Source organism: Idiotropiscis lumnitzeri, chromosome 2 (genome assembly GCF_059441095.1).
Source record: "Idiotropiscis lumnitzeri isolate Australia: NSW breed Sydney's pygmy pipehorse chromosome 2, RoL_Ilum_1.0, whole genome shotgun sequence".
Classification (NCBI taxonomy): Eukaryota; Metazoa; Chordata; class Actinopteri; order Syngnathiformes; family Syngnathidae; genus Idiotropiscis; species Idiotropiscis lumnitzeri.
The window spans coordinates 1,186,639-1,207,699 of NC_142392.1; the positions used below are offsets into that span (position 1 = coordinate 1,186,639).

At 48.3% G+C, this 21,061-nt stretch overlaps 1 protein-coding gene across 1 annotated transcript; it reads left to right on the plus strand.

Annotated features, from left to right (window-relative positions):
• Positions 1-257: 257 nt before the first annotated feature.
• lrrn3b (leucine rich repeat neuronal 3b) lies at positions 258-11,684 on the plus strand. Its single transcript, XM_088288658.1, has 2 exons — positions 258-553; positions 7,998-11,684. Exon 2 carries the CDS (start codon positions 8,388-8,390, stop codon positions 10,515-10,517), a length of 2,130 nt encoding a protein of 709 aa, XP_088144784.1. The 5' UTR covers positions 258-553; positions 7,998-8,387; the 3' UTR covers positions 10,518-11,684.
• The last annotated feature ends 9,377 nt before the right edge of the window (positions 11,685-21,061 follow it).

A 21,061-nucleotide genomic window follows, 5' to 3' on the forward strand; every position in this document is an offset into this window, starting at 1 on the left:
CCGGATTTTCTCACGTGCACACGTGCACACCATGTTTGAAATGAAATCCAGTACTTCACTGATTATGCACTGGCGAGCACTTTTTGCAGCGTGCCTCGCCTCCATCAGACGGGAACCAGCGTCTGTCGGCCATAACCGACAGCGCGCCTCGGCCAATCACAAGAGGGATGCAGCGAGCTCCTCCGACGCTATTGGACGACGACGTGGGAGGCGGGGACAAAGTCTCATCCGCTAATGAGTGGCGAGGAGGCGGCGGCGCGTCGACTCGGTGCGCCTGACACTCAGTGGACGCGGAGAGGGATGCTGCCTGCCTTCGTCAGCATCTCCGAGGACGCCAATGGAAGGACACGCGTGAGCCTTCTTTGCGTTTTTGCACACTTGGACTTTTTTTTCCGCCACAATTTTCATTTTGGTGGCGTTTGGCGGCGAAGATCGGAGAAGATCCGCGCAAAAGGAGGCGCACGTTGTTGACTGGCGACTCGTCACCGGAAAGGCGCACTTGACGGGAATATAGTCGACACTCGCTGCTTCGAGGACCGCAATGTTAAAAACGGTAAGTTCACTTGGGTTTCAGCGACATGATTTCTTTTTGCGTTGCATGCTTGCATCTGCGCAACGCGCATCGCAAGTCGATTTAAAAAAAGAGGGACGTATTCAATGATTCATGTGTTTTAGCTGATGTTTTCAGCCATTTTTGCGACAGCTTAGTAGGAAAAAAAATTGCGGCTTCTCAAAATGCTGAAGAGGATGACGACAGTTTGGCCACGGATGTGCGCTCTTTGCTTTATTTTTTTTTTTTTTGCGCAACTATGCAGAATGCGCGTCACGCGAGCACGCAGACGGACGCACACACACGCGCGATGCGATCGTGGCGTTAACATGCAAGAGGGCTTTGCAGGATTGTGCAAAGTGTGGAAGTGAGGGGGCGCGCACTTGGATGTCCCCATGCAGCCCCGGGTCGGGTTTATAGCGAGCGCACTCACGTTTCGAAGAAATCCACGCTAATGGTGGCCATGTACCCCATCCCATCCTCGTTCCCTCCACTGTTGCCAACGTGCCACGGAAGTGCATGACATATTGGCAGCCTTTTGTTTTGAGCCCCACCCCCTCCCTCTCCTAGCTTGGGACATGCTCACACAAACTCCTTTCCTGCCTTTTGCAGGCCGGCCGTATCGGCCACAGTGCCTCCAATGCGTAATTAAAACAGCCACTGTGAGGCATCTTTGAGCTCCCCTTCAGCATCATCGCTGCATGTGCGTGTTCGTGCACACCCACACACCAGGCATCTGGCTCGGAGAGAGGTGGTTGGTGCTCTCTCTCATCTCCAAACCAATAGGGCGATTATCTCGCCCTGCTCTTGCCCTCTTGTTCCAAAATGTAAGTCATCCGGTGGATCAATGATGTGCTGGTGCACATTTCCAAGGCAGGGGGAGCACAATGCTTGTGTTAATGCATGGGTGTCCTCATATGCCGGGATGGAGGCTAGAATACATTGGGGCCTTCACTGGGGGTGGAGGAGGAGGATGGGGGGGGGGGGGATATTGGCATGGCCCCACAAAAAGAAAGAAAAAAAAAGGAACAGAGCATCACGTGGCACATTGAAATGCCGAGGAGATCTCCCCCCTCATGCTTGCTAAGAGTCCTTGTTTGGAATGACCCTTCCGACAAGGAGTTTATGATTATTAAATGTATTGTTTCTCCTTGGCAGCGGGACAAAACAAAACAGGGGAGCACAGCACTAATGGCTGCCTTCATTATTTGGGGCACATTTTCTCCAAAACAAATCAATATTACATGTCCACAACAAGTCATATGCTTAACGTGAGTGGCTCAGGGAATTGCCTATTGATCTCTACGCAATAAGGTGAGCGTGTGTGAGGAGGAAAAGATATTGTGCCCGCAGTGGCCTTGTGTAGGCTGCGAGAGCGTCGTTTTCACTCACAGCGTGGGTGTTCGACTTGATGCATTTTTCTGTAGGTAGAGGGCAGCAGGTCCCGGCGAGGTGACGAAAGTGTGGGCGAGAGGAGCTTGTGAGGTGCCTCAAAAGCAAACCGATCGCAGGATATCTCCTACGTTTGGCTCCATGACAGGAACGAGATGCCGCAGGATCTCGCGCCGGGCGAAATGCATGTAAACATATTCACAAGACGCCAGCGGGGAGAGATGAGCTCTCTGGCTCTCTGATAGCGTCCTGCTCCCAAACGGACACCATAAAATGGAATAAGCGGGCAACGGGGCGATGGAGGGAGCGTGTTTGTTTGGGGATGGATTGGACAGGCTGCTTCAAAAAGCCCACAAAGCAAATATGAAAGGATTTGTCACTGTGGCTTTTGTGAGGCCATATCTGAAAGGTCACAATGACATTTGATAGCGCTTTTGTATCACGTAACATTTCCAATTTACTTTTGCATCTTGAAGCAGAACAAAGTCTTGCAGGGCTGCACAATATATCGGGAAAAATATCGGTGGCACCGTGGTGCTGGAACGGCGAGATCGACGTACATTGTTGAAGGAAATGCCGTACGGACAACTTCATTCTCACGGATGTAAAAACGCCAAATTTATTGCATTGTACCCTCTCAAACGGAGACGGATAGTTTGGAATCGTCATCTCGCTGAATCGAACCGAGCCGTTCTGCTTTGATATTGAACGGTCGCTGAATCGTATCGCAACACGTTTGGCGATACGATTCAGTAACCGTTTTTTATTATATTACATTATATTATATGATATAAGAAAAAAACAACAAATAAGCAGTGCTAAGAGTGCCATTGATTGATATCACATTGGAACATAATTGCTTCCTACCAGCAAACATGGGAGGACGATCAGGCTGACATGGAAGAGCTTCTGCCGCGCAGTCCATCTGTTCTGCATTCAGATTCCCTCGGCCCTGATGAATCAATGATGAGAAATCTTTCATATACCATCTTGTGCATGTCAACACGTGCACATTCACGAGCTTTAAGGTGAGGCAACGTTTGAGACCGCATGAAGTCGTGAAGAGATGCGAGCTGGCCATGAATGTATTTCGACGGCGTATGATTCTGTCCGCCGTGGGATAAGGTGGTGGCCTTTTGACCTGCCATATATTATTCATACGAATCGAGCTGGCTGGCGCATCTCCGAGGCAGCGCACTTGCCACATTTGCACCTGCAGATTCAATTTGCTTCTGACTTTGAGGCATACGCCACTGGCGCCATTTCCCTCACTCCTCCTCCTCCTCCTCCTCCTCTCTCCCGTCATTCTGGCCAACAGTAATACACGGGACATTATGCAGATTTTTTTGTCAAGAGTGAAAGCGATTATGCCGGCGTACAAATGATTGTTGGACTGCTCGCTATGCCTTTGACCTTATCCGGAGCGCCCTTAGGGTGGATACCTGGGTTTAAGTTTAATAGATGCAGCGCAGTGCGAATTAGAAAGAAACCCAACGGTGCTCTTTGTGTGTTTTACAGCGTCAGCTGAGTGTTGCTGTATGTGTTCCTGTCCTCGCACCGTCATTAATGCAGCATGGTGCCTGAGCGCTCGATAGCGTTGCATGTGTGCTCGCCCACTTGGAGCCCAAGGGCAAGTCGTGTCCAGGGAAGGGCAGGAAAAACCCCCCTAAAAAACACAGACGGGGTCCTGTGGTTAATTTGGAACATCGATTTTGCATTAACGACCAACTCGCCCAATGGCCTTCGCCGTACAAGCGCAGACGCGAGAAGCGACAGGCATGTAAGCGGTGCAACGTGAACACGCACCGACGCACGCGGCTCGCTTCATTATGCATACATGCCACAAAAACGCTTTTCTTTAATGAACTTCCTTCTTACTTCGGTGAAAGTATAATCGTAAATCGATGAGGTGAAGGGCAAAGGGAGCGACAGTAAAGCCTTGCAGCGGGAACCACCCACGGAGGGGCTTGAGAAGAGTATCAGAAGCGGCTTGGTCATGTCAAGCTCGTGTTCCACATATGTGCTGTCTACAAACACGCAACTAGAGATGAACTTCTTTTGGATTCTACGACTTATTCTCTGACCAAATTCAAAGCCGGAGCGGAGCGTCGTAAAAGGTTTTGGGCAAAACGACACCAGGATTATGTCAGCGGCGCTTCCGGCGAACTGATGTTGGAGGAAGAGTCCAGAGATCCATGTTGGGATTTGGATCCCAAAGCGAGCGGGACATTTCTTGCTCCAAACGTCATGTCTCAAAACAAATCATCCTAATCTTGTTCTCAGGAACGTCGACTAAAGAAGAACAAACACCAGGACACACTCACTACTGGAATCCTACCCCGCATGTCGATATTCATTTTCCTACCCTTATGTAACGCATCACTTTGAAATAAGACATTAAAAGTGACTTGCACTTGCAAGTCCAAAGCACTTTACAGCAAATTCATATTCATGCATTCAGCCGCACATTTATACGGCGACGGCGGAAGCTGTCAAGCCAGCTCTATATGGCCCGCATTTTAAGGATAATTGTTTTCCTCAAGGACAGATCTCCGTCGTGTCTTGGGAACATGGCGCCACCAATGACTCGATTACTCTTCTACGGTTTGATACACGCCTTCCCGCTCAGAGCTTTTTACAGCCGGTGCAGACGACGGCAGGTTAGTCCGAGAACCAGATCCAGATGGTCCAAAGTGATCTTGACCTGTGAGTCTCGCCACTCAGATCGCAGCACGAGAAAGCGGAAACGAACACAACTCCAATGACTCAGGAGAAACCTGTGCCGACGTGACGAGGTTTATCCGTATCAAAGCCGGTTTGGGAAGGGAGATGGACAAAATGGCAAATTCTTTTCGAGTTCAACCGAGCTGTCGTGAAAAGGATTCTCGTCGATCCAATCTAAGAGCAGACATTTGGAAGAGAGCGCAGGATTGAACGGAGGTTGATGAGCGATGAACGTTGAGCTCATTTGACTGCTCGACGTGGCACATCTGACCTTTACGTCTTCCAAAGATTTTTGGCGTCACTCGGCAGAGACGGCACCGCCTTGTTCCCACTTAGACCATCCAGAACTCGTAATCACCTCCCCGCGGGCCAAAATGCTTGCCGCAAAAAGACCACGTGGAGGTTTTCCAAAGATGACGAATTCTCTCTCCTTTGTGCCACAGCTCTCACCTGGCGTTGTTTGTATAGTAAGTAATTTCATTTTTTTTCTTTTTGGAGAGACTGTAGGTCACCCTGTAACCACACGGGGCACAGATGAATACCCAACCTGCGGCAAAGCAATCATCTTTATGTCCTTGCTCCACTAAATCCCATCCAAGCCCCGTCGAAGCCAGAAGGAAGATTTATACCGCTTTTCAATAAACAGCATAAAACAAACAGTTCCGCCTGCTCGTTGGGCGACGCGGCCGACGCGAGTCAGCCGGCAGGTCTGAATTAGTGCCGCAGAGCCAGCCGGACCAACGCTTTGTGCCCCTGGTGTGAACGCTCATTAATTTAAAGTGGTCATATCTCACTGGTCTCCAATCAAACGGTATTTGTGCCATTACTGTCCAGAACAGCCTCGGCGCATAATGGAGGTGGCCCGGTGGGAAAGGAATTGTGAGGCGCTGCCAAGAGCTGAATGAAAAAGCTTTTCACCTTGAACTGTGATGAAAACTCATCCAAATTGCCGTTTATCACCATTTGCCTGACAAAACTGCAAATGTGAGCGCAAATGAGCTCAAAATGGTGTAATGTGGCCACATATGTCAAGAAGTCCAATCCCCAAATAAAACCTGGCTAGCATTTAAAAAAAAAAAAACCAAACAGACGCACAATGCAAACACAAAATGTTCACCGCGGGGACTCCGAGACGTGTCGCATGAATGACTTCCTCCCCGTTCATCTTTTGACACCGGGGAGCTCGTGTTAACTCCATGACTGAACACCTTGGACTGACCTTTAGAGGACCTCTGATGGGTCCCGTTCGAATGTCAAAGTGTGTCAAGACCTTTTGCCAATAATCACCAGCGGTTGATTACGCAACTCTCGGTCGGAGATTTCGTCGGGGTTACGTGACTGGACCTCTTTCTAATAGCTGGTTTGTGGAACCCCTTGTCACATCATTTCCTGGTACGTGGCCTTCATGACATGATGCCGTCACATTTACACGGACATGCGTACGCAAATATATATATACGCGCAATGGAATGGATGGATTTGACTCTGTGAAATCCAAACCGATTAGGAGATTTCTCCAATTTAATTCTTTTTCTTTCGAAAACATGAAATGCGTTATTTCAGCGGAATGTTAATGACGTCACGATGGTGGCAACCCACTTTTGTCGGATTCGGGCTTGCATTTGTGTCACGTCCAGATCGGAAGATATTCTCATTTATGGCCAAGGAATTGTGTTAGCAAGACACAGCGGCTTGTAAATTGTTAGCTAAGCCGTCCTAATCCTACACTACATTTAATCAATGCGGGTGAGATAACACTGAACGTTAAACAAAAAAGGGTAACGATTCCCGTTCTCAAAGAGTCACAAAATACGAGTGAGGCATCGCTCCCCCTGGCCGAGGTGTTCTGGGCGAGGATCAGGAAGTCGTTGGTGTCCACATTGAAGCTCAGCCCGTTTGATCAGAATGCTTTGGGTGTCGGCGCTTATAGAAGTGCCGGCTTGCTTTCGAAAAACACCGCGACTCGCCCTCGCGCCGCGGCACTGACTCCACATTCCCATCTCGCCCTCTTCTCAGTCCGTCTCCAGTCGCCGCTGGAGCAAAGTTTGAGAAATGAACCCCTGGCGTGGCTTTGCCGGCGGAGCAAAGCGTGGCATTTCTGCAGCGTTCATGGCTATTTCTTGATGTATTTTCATTGTTCTGTATTTTATTCCCCGCGTCTCCCTTGTGGCCACTGAGGTGGAAACGGGCGACTGTGATGAAATGAAACCATTTCTCTTTCCTTGTTCTCGTTTTGCAGCCATCGTCACACTTCATCCTCATTTGATCTGCCCGAAATATCGCAAGCACCATCAAAAGTCATCTCTTCATTAAGAGGCATTTACAAATGTCACGGTACAAAATTCAAGCCGGAGCCAAAAGCGCAGGAGCAGGTCGTATTGTTACGGTCACAGAAATTGCAGACAAAATTGCACAGTTCAGTTGTTGTATGCACTGTACTGAAATAATAATTAAAAAAACTAATAATTCTGGTCGATTCGAAAACAGGATGCGAATAGCATAAAAATGTCAAAATCTCGAGCTTTGAACAATTTGTTCTTATTATTAGTGGGAGGATAGTGTCAGTATGTCGCTGTAAACTAACACAATTTACACGAGCCGCTTGTGTGTACCACTGATTATAATTTGCAAACATGCCCACACTCAAAGTAAATATTTCTGCTCCACCACCTCAGCCGCACATGTGCGCAGCTCGTGTTATTGTCAAAAATGAAAACGCATCACTCCATTCAGGATGGCCGAGTGGTCTAAGGCGCCGCGTTCAGGACCCAGTCTCCCCAGGAGGCCTGGGTTCGAATCTCGAATTTCCCCATTGTGGGACTAATAAAGGCAATATTATTATTATTATTATTATTATTTCTAAGTGCAAAAATCTCATGAACGGCCCAACGTGACGATTGCACAGACATTAATTATGCTCATTAGCGATTGTTTGCATCTTCAGACGGCTCCGTAAAAGAAACGGCACCTGGGTCAAGCTTACCGTTTCATTGGCTGCCTGTCGACTTGTTGCTATGGTGACTGACATATTCCGCAGATCTGAAGGAGCTTGCCATGTGGCTAATACTTAAGCTACAGGATGCCTGCCAGTGCGGATTTCCAAGAAAGTCTCTGTTTTAACCAATAATAGAACAAATGGCATTTTTTAGAAAAAAGCTCGTGCCCAAAAGGTCAAGCATTTTTAAAACCGTAGCTCTGTATAATGCGAGTGTGAATAAATGTCAACATCCATCACGATGCGTGTAACAAATGTCAACGTGTCCGAATGCGTCGCTGTTCCATGTTATTAGGTATCGGCCGCCGTGATTCATGGCTTGTTTGTCTCTGCTAGGTTGGAATGGACCGGGCTGTGGACGACAATCAGCGAGGACATCCGTCTTTCTAAAGAGAAGGGAAGATTTTATGGATGCCTGCGAATGTGTTGAGTTGAAGTCCTCGCAATTCCTCCGCTCTACCTTACCGCAGTCTTGGCCCGGCACCCCGACTTTGAGCGATTAGTAATTGCCTCCAAGGACAATTGCACAGCAAGACAACAACAAAAATAACAACAACAACAACATCAAGGCGAGACTCTTGAGAGTTGGGAGCCTTGCTGCAGTGGAATGTGGAGGTGGCAGGGCTGGTGAGTCATTCACCTCAGCAGATGCAACAAATTATTCATCACTCGCGAACAGACAAGAATACATAATTTACGAGGACCAATTTCCGACTGGAGACCAATATGAAGGACGTGTCGTTCGTGGATCGTCTCTTCGTTGGCTTGGCCGTGGCCTCGTTTGTGGTGGCCACTGACAAAAGGTCAGACTGTCCCAAACTCTGCGTGTGCGAAAACAGACCCTGGTTCTCTCCCAGTTCTGTATACATGGAGGCGCAGACCGTGGACTGTAACGATTTGGGACTATTTCAGCTGCCGGAGGAACTCCCCGTGGCCACACAAGTACTGTTGCTGCAAACCAATAATGTTGCAAAAATAGACACACCCTTGGATTACCTGGCCAACATCACAGAGATTGACTTGTCGCAAAACAACATCTCATCCATGGCGGACGTCCATCTTGGGATTCTGTCTCAACTTCTGTCCCTACATATGGAGGAGAATCGAATAGAAGCGCTGCCTGACCAAAGTCTGGCGGGTGTGGCAAATCTTCAAGAGCTCTATTTAAATCACAACCTCATTTCCTCCATTTCCAAAATGGCTTTCCAGGGTCTCAGCAAGCTTCTACGGCTCCACCTCAATTCCAACAAGCTGTGCGCCATCCACAGGGAGTGGTTCGAACCCATGCCTAATCTGGAGATTCTGATGATAGGCGGGAACCCCGTGCTTTCTATCGACGAGATGAATTTCAAACCTCTCGGCAGCCTCCGCAGTCTTGTTCTCACCCGAATGAACCTGTCTCAGCTCCCCGACAACGCTTTGGCCGGCCTCGATAACTTGGAAAGCATCTCCTTCTATGACAACACTTTCCCCGAGGTGCCGCATTCCGCCCTGAGAAAGGCAAAGAACTTGAAGTTTTTGGACCTGAATAAAAACCCCATTGCAAGAATCCAGCGCGGGGATTTTGTGGACATGCTCCATTTAAAAGAGCTGGGGATTAATAGCATGCCAGAGCTGGTTTCCATCGACAGCTTTGCCCTCAATAATCTGCCCGAGCTGACTAAAATAGAAGCCACCAACAACCCGAAACTCTCCTACATTCACCCGAACGCTTTCTACAAACTGCCACGACTGGAAACACTAATGCTGAATGGCAACGCGCTCAGTGCCCTCCACAGAATCACGGTGGAGTCGCTGCCGAACCTCCGAGAGGTCAGCATGCACAGCAACCCCATCCGCTGCGACTGCGTGGTACGCTGGATGAACATGAACAAGACCAACATTCGCTTCATGGAGCCCGACTCGCTGTACTGCGTCGAGCCTCCGGAGTACGAGGGCCAGCGTGTCCGACAGGTGCACTTCAGGGAGATGATGGAGATTTGTCTGCCGCTCATATCTCCCGAAAGCATGCCGGGGGATATCAAAGTACGCGGCGGGAGCTCCGTGTCGCTCCATTGCCGGGCCTTTGCCGAACCCGAACCGGAAATCTACTGGATCACTCCATCTGGGAATAAAGTGATGCCCAACACCGTGTCCGATAAGTTCTACATGCACCCGGAGGGAACCTTTGACATCTACGACATCACTGAAAAAGAAGCCGGTCCTTACACTTGCGTCGCCCACAACCTCGTCGGAGCCGATCTCAAATCCGTTTCGGTCGAGGTGAACGGATATTTCCCCCGAGATGCAACCGGTTCTCTCGATGTCAAGGTCAAGGCGGTGGAGACAAACGCCGTCCTGCTTTGGTGGAAGGCGAGCCCGGGCACGCTGGCCCCCGGCATCAAGTGGTACAGCCTGTCCAACGCTCACCATCCCGCCGCTTCGTTTTCCACCCGGGTGCCCTCTGACGTCCAAATCTACAACATTACCCATCTCAGCCCTGCCACTCACTATGTCGTCTGCGTGGACGTCCGCAGCATCCACTACAAGCATGACACCAAATGTGTCAATGTCACCACCAAGGGATTAGCGCCGGCGGCCAAGGACACGGAAAAATGGGACACGGCGCTAATCACATCCTTTGGTGTGCTCCTGGCGGGGATTTCAGTGGGCTGTCTGCTTATTTATGCGTCTCTGAGGATCCACCAACTTAACGGGGATGTACGGAAACGCCACTCCAAAGCTTTGCTGTTACCCGTGGAGGCCGCCGACGGGCGCCCCGCTTTCTTGAGCAGGCTGTGGTTTTTGGGTAGGGCGCCGCCCGGTGGCGTGGAAGTGAAAGCCACGGTCATAAACGTGTGTGACAACGCCTTTTAAGGAGTGACGCCAAATTGGACTCGACAGGCACGGGTGGACAACTATGTCATATTGTTTCAAAGGCAAACCCATTGCTGAGCCACCGGACGGATACTCTGGCAAGACTTGTATCGGACTGGGATGGAACAGCGTCAACTCCAAATAGCTGCTCTCCCAGTTTCAACCTCAGCTGATGGGGCGGCTTTGGAACTGCGACATCAAGCAAAGCGCTCATTGGACGTCGAGCGGGCGAGGGGGGGTGGGGGGTGGGGGGGTGCATCTACTGCTAGAAGACGTACGGTTGGTGCCGAAACGCCGGAAGTGGAGAGGAGGAGGGGTCAGCTCACTTGTAACTGACTGTTCAATTTGTCCCGAGTTGTGGAAATGTCTGTGTGGTCCCAAGCAATACCGTCTGTGCTTTGTCCGACATCCATAGACGAGTTAGCGATCCAGTAATAACAACCTGTCTATACCGGGGATGGAGATTTAGTAGACTAGACAAATAACAGTGAACTATGGTGTAAAGCCTTTTGATGAAACATGCCCCTCCCCTCTTTTCTATTTAAAATGAATTCTTGATTTTTCATGGAGATATTGTTCTATATTCGATTATGTTAACGTCACCACCAATCCTCTGTATCGCAGCAGTTTAAATAATTGGCTTTAAATGAAGGCAGGCGGCTGACTATGTTTGATTACAATGTCACATTAAGCTCAATGGAATTCTGCTACAAAATGAGAAGAAAAGCCGTGTCGTTCTCTTTTCAACTATGACTGGGGCAAAAGACGTTGGACGAACAACAAGTACAAAAGCGGACGTGGCCACTGAGCTATGGCCACAAAAAGTTGTTTGGTGTACCCTGGTAAGTGCCTAAAAAAGAACAAGATGCGGTGGGAAGAAGAAGAAAAATCGAAAGAAATGTGACAGTAGCAGAAAAAAAAAAAGAAACATGACTATGTACTCATTGCAGAATCGCAAGCTATTCTCCAGTATGACGTGAAGAATACCCTGTCCGTATTTTTAGCAAACATATTTTAAAAAAAATATTTCGTTGTTGCTTTGGGTGTAAAGTTAAAAGCCATTTTTATATTCTAACTGTTCTATATGTGATCGACGGGCACAACAGACTTATTACGCAAAGTGCTAAGAAAAATAAAATAAATGTCATTGTTTCTTTTACAAAAAACTGTCAATGTTTGCTCTTCATTTTTGAAATTTGCTGCCAAGAATCGTTTCCTGCTCCAAAACATGACAAAGAGCCCAGTTGTTCACGTCCACGATGCACGGCGCTATCGCTCGCAAATAAATGTCACGGTAGCCACTGAAGGGAAGGTAAACGCACCACATCGCTTTCAAAGACTTGTCACATATCGCATATCGGAATAAGTTTGCTTCCCGTTGCGCTGAGTTGGATCCACCCCCTTTTATATATTTTTTTCATAAAAATGCTGTCAGGCCTTCACGGCCGTATACAACTTTAAGCCGTAGCATTTCCATCCAGGTTCCTTTCGGTTGCGCGCCACCTAATGAAGTGTTCTGCCAATGTCTACATTTTGCCGTGCCAAAGTCAGACAAGTCGAATGGAGTGAGAGAATAGACGAAAGCGGCGTGCTTAGTCATGGACAAAATGTCCCCGAAGTCTGAAAAGCGCAGCAGACGGGAGTTGCGCGGGGGGGGCGACGGGGGCCCTTCAAAAGCTCCAAGACGGGCATTTTATTGGGCCCACTGAATTATCCGGCACGCAGAACATTTGCTACCTGAAAGTCAAGCATGATGAATGGCTGTCAGGCGCCGAGTGACATGGCGGATTTATCAAACGGCGCCCGGTGCTCGTGCGTCAGGCCCCGCCTTCAGCGCCGTGGACGGACGTCGCCTTTTAGAGGCGAGCCATCCGTCAAAGACAAAAGCGAGTTCAAAATGTGACACGGCCCCCTCCGCAGGTAACGGCGGGTCAGGTGCGCTTGCTCTCGCTGCAAATATGGAGTCGGGACGAACAAAGTCAGCGTGCGGTGCGGTGCAACAAAACAACCCACCAAAGACCTTGAATGATCTCGTCTGCTTTTACGTGAGCCAATCTCGTTTCTCCTCCTGTCGCTCGCCATCTCGCAAACATCCTCTCACTCGGGCATTCCTCGACGCTCACATTGGCAGCCCAGCACTCGTGGCGGTTGCTTTCGTCTTTCCCTTTTTACAGTCAGAGCAGCCTATATTTGGGATTTTTTTTTGGAAACTCTCTGGATTTAATTTAAATCCAACATGAAAAGAACCAGAGCGCAGTCAACATTTAATCTGCTGCCAGGATGGGAAAATGCTGCTTCCCGCTGCATTTTCAGTTCTTTGAAACACCCAAATCACTTTGTTCTTTTAAAAGACAAATCTGCACCGAGGCTAATATTAAAGTGAGAGGTGAGGGATGCGCCGGAGCCGATTCGTTTGAAATTTGTTGCCATCATGACATGAAATTATTCATTCATATAATTCAGTTTGGGGTGTTTTCTGAAATATTTCAAAGTGTTCTCGTAATCGTGTCTATCGCCACATCAAATAAGCGACGCAGTACTCCAAATAGCTTGTCTATGAAATTGTTTTATTCAAATGGCCCAATTTCTAAGATAAATCTCTTTTCAGGCGCCGCTAACTTGAAATCCGCTCGCACGGCGAGAGCTGCAAAAACGCAAACAGCGCTGCGGGCCCTTTTATCCGTTTGAATTATGCGCTTATTAAAGTTACAAACTTCCTCGTAGGTCAGCTGGTGTAGCTACAGGCGCCCGCGTTCAAATGTCAACATGCATTTACAGTCCTGCTGCTCACACCGTGGCCGCCTTGTAAGAGTCCTTTATGGGCGCAGGAACAAGCGGATGACCTATGAATGGCAACAACAAAGCCACGATTGCTTTTAATGGCACGGTAAAAATGGATTGGCCTCACCGACACGTCCACTTTTAAACGTCGACAAAAACACAATCTGATATTGATTGAAGGAAGCAAACAAACGCCTGATAAACTAAGTCTGGATTTTGGCCTGTTTTAATGCCGCTTCTCCTCCATTTTTGTCTGCATGTGACTACTGAGCGGCGTCTCTGTTCGCCAGCTCCTCATAAGTGGCTACCTTTGCAGAAATATGACTCGCAAAATGGTGGTAGGTGGGGGGTGGGGGGGGGTGGTTGAAATCAACAAGATTGAATGTGGCAATAATATTACTCCACGGAGGGTTTTTCCCCTAATTGGAAGCGCCGTTCTCAAACGCGCAATGGCTGTTCCCGGCTGCCTTTGTTTCACGTCTTCCTCCGTAACGTGGGCGCGGCGTGCCCGACTTTGGGTCAGATCAATGCGGCGACTAATGAGCGGTGCACATGCGTGTGCTCAAATCATGATTAATGAGGATCAGGACGAGAGATGAGGAGCGGAGGAAATTGTTGCTCCTAACTTGCCGTCAAATATATGGGATGCGCTCCTCGCTGTGGGTTGCACCGGAGCGCTCCCCATCAGGCTCATTAGTGCTGCGGAGGCTGATATTCATCATCAGTGCACATTAAAGTCTTGTTGTGAATCAGCGGTGGAGTCGGTGACAGCGACTCCCTCTCACTACTTTCTGAAAATGGATTCAGATGCATAAGCAGATTTGAGGCCTAGATTATATTTAGACTATATAAAAACAACAATTAATGGGGAAAAATGATGTCATTTAAAGTAACCATATATGGTTTGATGAATCGTATCGGGCTATGAAAAGAAAAATCGATACAAATCGAATCCATTTTTTTTAAACCCACACGATATAAAAACTAACACTAAAACTAATTAAATCAAGACCAAAATGAAGCATTTAAGCACAAAAGTAACAAACGCACTCTGAAAAATAAGTTAAACTGGCCAACTAGTAAAAAAACAAAAGACAGAAATCAGCCTCATGAAAATATCCAAAACGAAAGAAATGCAAAGGCTACTGCAGCTCATTTGCAGTCATTCAGCAACTCTCTAATAGGATGCTCACACAGGCAGCAAGCAAACATAAAAAAAGTCATTATCAAGCGCCTGAATATGTGATAACGTTTTCATTTGGAAACCTCATTGATTTTTGGAAGCAGCAGATCAGAAAGTCCACGTTGCATTTTAGCACGCCGCTAATCAACGGGGAAAGCGGCGCCCGAACAGTTGCTTCAAGTTTTTTTTTTTATTCCCTTGTACGCAATCAAGGCGGCTTTGCCTTGTTGAAGTTGGAACGCATGAAATTTGAGGAGGACGTTCAGACTCGCAGCACAGCAGCCAGTCCAAATTGTACGTCCCGATGCATGATAAGCGTGACAATGGTCGCTCGGTCTCAGCGCCGTAAGCCATTTTGTGACATTCACAGTCATCATCTTTGTCTCCTCCGGGGAACAAAGATTCCAGTTTCGGCAACAACGGAACACATCGATCACCAAAAGTGTCGCTAAAGCAACGGACACGTTGCGAGAGAAACAAATCTTTTTTGATGTTTCGTACAAAGAAACGATGAAGCGATTGATTTCAAGAAAGCGGCGAGGACGAGGCTGTACAAAGCGAGCGGCTGTTTGCTGTCGACTCGCCACGCGGCAATCAGGAAGAAACATAAACGCACGCTTTGTGTCACCATTGTTTACCGCCATATTTTAAACTTAGCGGAACACCGCAAATGAACACAAATGGCGGTGCGGCGCCATCCATCATCCTGCCGGCCCACCGGTGGCTTTGAAAGGTAAAGCGCGTGAGTTTGCAGCGTGCGCGGCTGGCGGGAGGCAGTGACTAAACAAGCCTTCACTTCATTACACGCTTCCCTGCAAACTCCAAGCCGCGCCCTGCCTTTGATCTTCATTAGACTTTGGAGACATTCCTTCTGTTTGCTTGCCTTTCTCTCCACGGCCGATGCGTTTCCCCGCCCCCAAGCCCGTCCTCGGGTGTTTCTTCTCATGTGGCGAAACGGGATGGCCATTCGTGAGTGATGAGAATTCAATTGAGCATAAATCATGACGCGAGCGCGTTTGTCGGGCAAAGGAAGGCGGCAGGCGGCGATTCTCCCGAACGGGAGCATCCGCGATGATGTTTCTGGATTACGACTGCTCAAGCGAACAAAACGAAATAAATTGCAATCGCTTGAATACCGCCGTATTCGTGACTGTCCTGGGAACAAACGATTCCCTCGTGTATGACCATGCCAAGATGAGAGAGACAAAGATGTGTACGGGGGGGGGGGGGATGGCTGAAAATAACTTACAAGCTGTTCATCGTTACGACCACAAGCCTTTTATTTATGTATTCTATCTGTGAGTCGCACCAAATGAGACATCCGTTGGGAAGAAATGTTTTCCATGTCAAGGACTGCGGGTCATTCGGGGAACTTGATTGTAGGGGGAAAAAATAAAATAAAAATTTCTGTCGATGGGCATTTGCATCAGATGCGTGAAACGCAGAGATGGCTCGGCCGCCTTCAAAGATGGAGAAAGAGCCACATGGTGGGTTTAACAAGGCGAGGCGACGGGAGATGTTTGGTATCAAAGGGTCTCCGAGGTGATGAGGGGGGGGGGTCAACGGAAGAAACGGGCCGCCCGAGTCAAGAGTGAACGTCTCAACTCAACTTTGTTCGCGTCACATTCCGGTAACATCTTTCGGAAACTTTTTTTTTTTTCCCATCCCGTCTGTCAACGCCATCACCCGGCTCAATTGTTGTGTTTTTCCTCATCACTACAACAGCTTTTATTTATTTATTTTTTTATTTTGTGGCTGATGTTCACGCCGCGTGATATTGAAGGCGCACAGACTCCGGCGGGACCTGCGACGGATTCCGTGAGTGACTGAACAAGCGAAGGGATGCGAGTGATTTTTTTTTTTTTTTGCTGATCTGCGATACGTTGCTCCCCAAGCACAACAAAAGCGACATGCGTTCTAAATTTACGCTGCCCCGGAAGTGTCCGAAATATTGATCACGAGTGGAACGGTTCCTTCGACATGGAAAAGTGTCAGCATCCGCGTGATGGTAATTGCTCTAAATTTAAATTTAACTCCCTAAAAATGCTTCAAGGTTGTGGAAGTTACTTTACTAAATTGAGGTGCAACAGCTTTTTTGGGCCATTAGGGAATTGGAGCATCAAGCGTCAGTGCGCGTCCGATGCTAAATGGAAAAGTGGAAACAAGCCAGACTTTTCCGTGGGAATGGCAGCCAAAAGGAAACGATTGAAATGTGCCCCCCCCCACCCCCCTCCATTTTGTTTTGATTTACCGCCCTAACCGAGCCTAATTTGAAAATCGCTCTTTTGGGCCAAAGCGTATAAGGAAAGGATGAAAATCATCGATTGCTGTTGTCAATCGATTCCGTTCGGACGTGATTCAAAGTTCCGGCGGCAAACTCGCAAAGAGCCGCGGCGGCGGAGGAGAAAACAATCGGAAAAATAACAAGAAAGCAGCGGCGGGAGAAGACAATGGCAATTGATCAGGCATTGGACGAGAGAGGTGGCATCGCTGCGATCGCATTCATTAGTTTTGCAGCCACTCTGACATTTCCATTTGCAACACTTCAATTGGCAAAATAAAATAGCCGCTTGGCTCTCATCCCTCAGCGCCGTGCGGTGTAATCACTTCTACGCGGCGTCATATATTCTCCGCCTCGCTTGCGCCGTCAGCTTCACGACGCATGCAATGTTTACGCCACCGTCGCTACCATTTAAGTCTTCAATTTTTGAACGTCAAGTGCACCAAAATTAACCAAACCGAACCACTTTTTGCCATCCGGATCGCGCTTTACGAACCACAGTGGTAGAAAACCCAAGAAGCGGAAGTTCAGGTTGAAGGCTGCTTTCTCCACATGGCATATTTCAGCTGCGGCCGCAGATAATCAAGAAGAAGCCTCAAAGAATCCACTTCACAATTGTCCTTTGTTCTCTCGAAAATACTGGGATCGATTTTATTGAATGCTGCAAATGTGAGATGTCGCAAAACAGAGCATCCTCCGTGTTGCAAACGAGTGTTCTTTCTTTTGCATTTGACAACATGTAGCTGAGGTGCCCTCTCAATTTTGTCTCACGTGTCAACAGGACATTCCGACAGAAGCTTCGGAAAACGTGTTCATGTTTTCTTCCCTTTGGTCCAATCTTTTCTCATTTAGTCCAGGTCAGTTTGATGAGCTTATCCAAAGTGATTCCGGAGATTTTAGTGGGTTCATTTTCATTATTACGACTATTTTGCTTTCCTGCCAACGATCGCGCAGACGTGTGTCGCTATTCCCCTCATCCCGCCTACGCCGCCCGCCTCGGAAACGGAAACAAGTAAAACGTGCGCCACGCCGCATCCCTCCCTTCAGGCTGCGGTCACTCATTGACGTCCCCCGAGGGAGGGGCTCCTTTTTCAATTTTTCATTTCCTTGCCGCCACATCCTCTCTCCTCTCTCGCAGTCTTGCTCTGCCCGCATACCTAAACGTGCTTTCAAGTGGCGGCCATCTCTCAGCATCATCATCAGCGCCGCCTCACCGGCCTATCGACTGGCCACGCGTTTGCCAGCCGTCTCTCAGCCGTCCGTTCCATTTAGACGGAACTTTTTGACTCCTCCGCGTCGCGGGGGTCAAGCGAACAGCCCCCCCCCTCCCGCAAATGGAGTAAATTAAACAAATTGAGTGGCAGGAGGGATGGGATGCGAGCGGAACCGAGCCTGCGTGGCTCTGTGAACCCAGAAGACCTCGGGCCTCCTTAATGATGTCTTTGCCGAGGCCGACAGAGACGCATTGGCTGATTATGCGGCAGTCCTGAGCAGATCTCTCTCGCTTTTTCCTTCCTCTACCCGCCATCGCCCCCACAGTCCTTCCCACTATCTATCACCCAGCTTCCCTTCAGTTCCCCTCCAGTTCCGCTCTCTCTCCATCTCGCTACACATTAATACACCTTCAGCCCCCCCCCTCCACCGTCTCCATGCATCTGTCTAGCGTCTCGCAGACTTAGGACTCCACCCATCCATAGGAGGCAACACGTGGGTCAAACTCGATGATGTTCCCTTGCAACTGTGCCATTTAATCAATCCAAATCTTATTTCCAGGAAGAGCGGAAGCAAAGTCGTTTTTTTTTTTGTTTCATGAGCTTCGCCGTAATGGAATAAAAGAGCCAGAAGGCCAAATCGCTCATCATCGGAGACACGATAGATTGAGGTGATGGAGTTGTTGCCGCATCGCTTTTGAATGTTGCTGACCTTGCTTCCCTCTTGATAACCGCAATAGATTTTTAAATAAAGACCCAATTAAAAATCTGGCTTACTCAAATCGTCAATCATTAAAAGTTCCACATTGCTTTTCATTTCAGGTTGGTTAGAAGCCAATAAGGACACGAATTTCAAGTCCATGCGACGCTTCTTACAATTCCACTTTTGACCAATGCTCTTCTGGTCATCCTGGAAGCCAAAACGGAACCAACAGGTGATGCCATTAGAAATTCCGTCCCTTACCTTTGTATTTAATAGCACGTCTGATATTTGAAGGGGCCTCAACTTGAGCTTAGATAAGAGAAAATTCTGGAGCCGAATGCGAGCGCATCAGATGCGTCAGATCTGCCATCTGACGGAGGATGCAGCCAGAGCCTGTCGGAGCCTCCGCAGCAGATGGACGTGCTTCATCGGACGCAGACGCACCGCCAGGCGAAAAAAGCTACTCACAGACGCTCTCAAGAAAGGAATGCACAGATTTGTGCATGATTGCGTCATTACCAAAGAATGAAAGATGACAGAAATGAAAGGACTCAAGGGGCATAAAATCTGGTTGTTGTTCCCAAGCACAGACGGATGGAGACGGATGCGGATGATGATGATGATGATGACGGCGAAGCATTTGGCCGGGTCACGCACACAGATGGCGGACACCTAGCGAGTTCATTGGTGTGATGCGGCGTGTCAGATTTGCAGTATTCTTGCTGCGCCCTCACAAAATAAATAAATAAATTAAAAATGGCAAGTTCAGTGGGGGGAGGCGGTTGGATCTGGCAACTCGGATTAACAGAGCAGATGTCGAGCAAAAATATGTTTTAAGTTGACCTTGGAGAGTGCTAGAACTTTGGAAATTAGCAGACGGATTAGGAGGCGCAATCTCAACAAACGGGTCTATTTTAAGCACCAAACTATTGCACCGCGTTTACATTCCATCCATCCTAAATAAGACGCAGCTTGGTAAAACATCTGTCCGAAAAGAGCCGTGGCCTGGATTTATTGACGTAACACAACCGAGGGACGCGTTTCTCACCTTGTTCTCCCCCGACACGGCGCATACGGCGAAGAGAGAATTTGGCCGCGCTCCGTTCACAGTAGCGATGACCTTTGTTGTATCGATTCTGGCTGGGCTTGCACGCGCACATGCTTGCTGAGGTACCGGCCCATTGTGCGCCTCGCGAGCCCCGTGTGCAGCCGGCACAGAGATGCAGCTTGGCCTTTTCGACAACATTTCAACAGGGAGAAAAAAAGAAAAAAAAAAAAGGCCATAATGTCCAAATTAGGCAGATAATAATAGACGAATGTCACATAAGCGCTCCCCAGAAGGCTTTTTGTTATTTGAATCTCCATCCATCTTAAAGACGGTGACAATCGAGCGCGAGGTGTAATGACAATTAAGGTAAAATAGGCCAAAGAGCCCGAAGGGACGACTCGGAAAGATTCCAGCGGAAATGAAGAGTCAATAAAGGCCATTACAAAGACGATGCTCTGTGCTGTGATTATGTCGCTGCTTAACACCGCAACCGATGGCGCTCAACAAGACGTGATGTATTTCCTGCATGATTCAAAGATAGAGGAGGCATTTTGGAAAAGAATTCCATTCTGAACAAAGAAACAAAAAAAAGAGAGATAACTAAAGCAAATGTCTGACGTCGTATCCAAGGCTTGGTAGACGTTTTTATGGCTGGAATAATAAATAAACCAGAAGTATTGCATGTTTTTTCCTATCTTTGCGGGCCGCTCCAAATTTGACTGGTACCAGGCCGGGAGCCCATGATTGGAGACCACTGTTCAAAACGACAGCCTTTGCGTTTTTCCCCAACGACGCGAGGCCGACTTGAATTCAATCCCGAACGGAAAGTGGGCCAAATTTGAGCAGATTGCCCTTAAAAACAATCCTCAGTAGTTGGGGAGTCTTCAATGAGCTTGTCAGATGTGTAACTAAACAACCCCGGCGCTGAGCTACTAATTAGTTTGATTCACCAGCCACGCTTAAAGCGCCGCAGTTTTGTTGTTTTGCGATTATCACTTGTGGTCCGCTCTTGCTGAAATTCGCACCCTCAAGTCACAACAAAACACTACTTTGCTCCCGTTTAAAGCGCTCTCCTGGTGGAGAAAGATAGCGGGAGGCACACTGGCTTGAAATTAAACTTTTCCATCAAACAAAGGCACAAAGTTAGGCCAGATAAAAAAAAAAAAAAAACACCAAGGCGGGAGCAGGAAGCTGCCACGCCGTCGCACTTTCCTGAAAGGTGGTCACAACACATTATTGTGAGGAAATGGAAAGAAAAGAAAGGAGAGAGCCGCGCCAGTGAATGGAAATTAATGGAATGGAATTAATCTGCTTTGTGTTGAAGCCGCCTGGAAAAA

Bases quoted from the DNA above. Each gene is read 5' to 3' on its own strand.
- lrrn3b (XM_088288658.1), top strand. From the start codon at position 8,388: ATGAAGGACGTGTCGTTCGTGGATCGTCTCTTCGTTGGCTTGGCCGTG.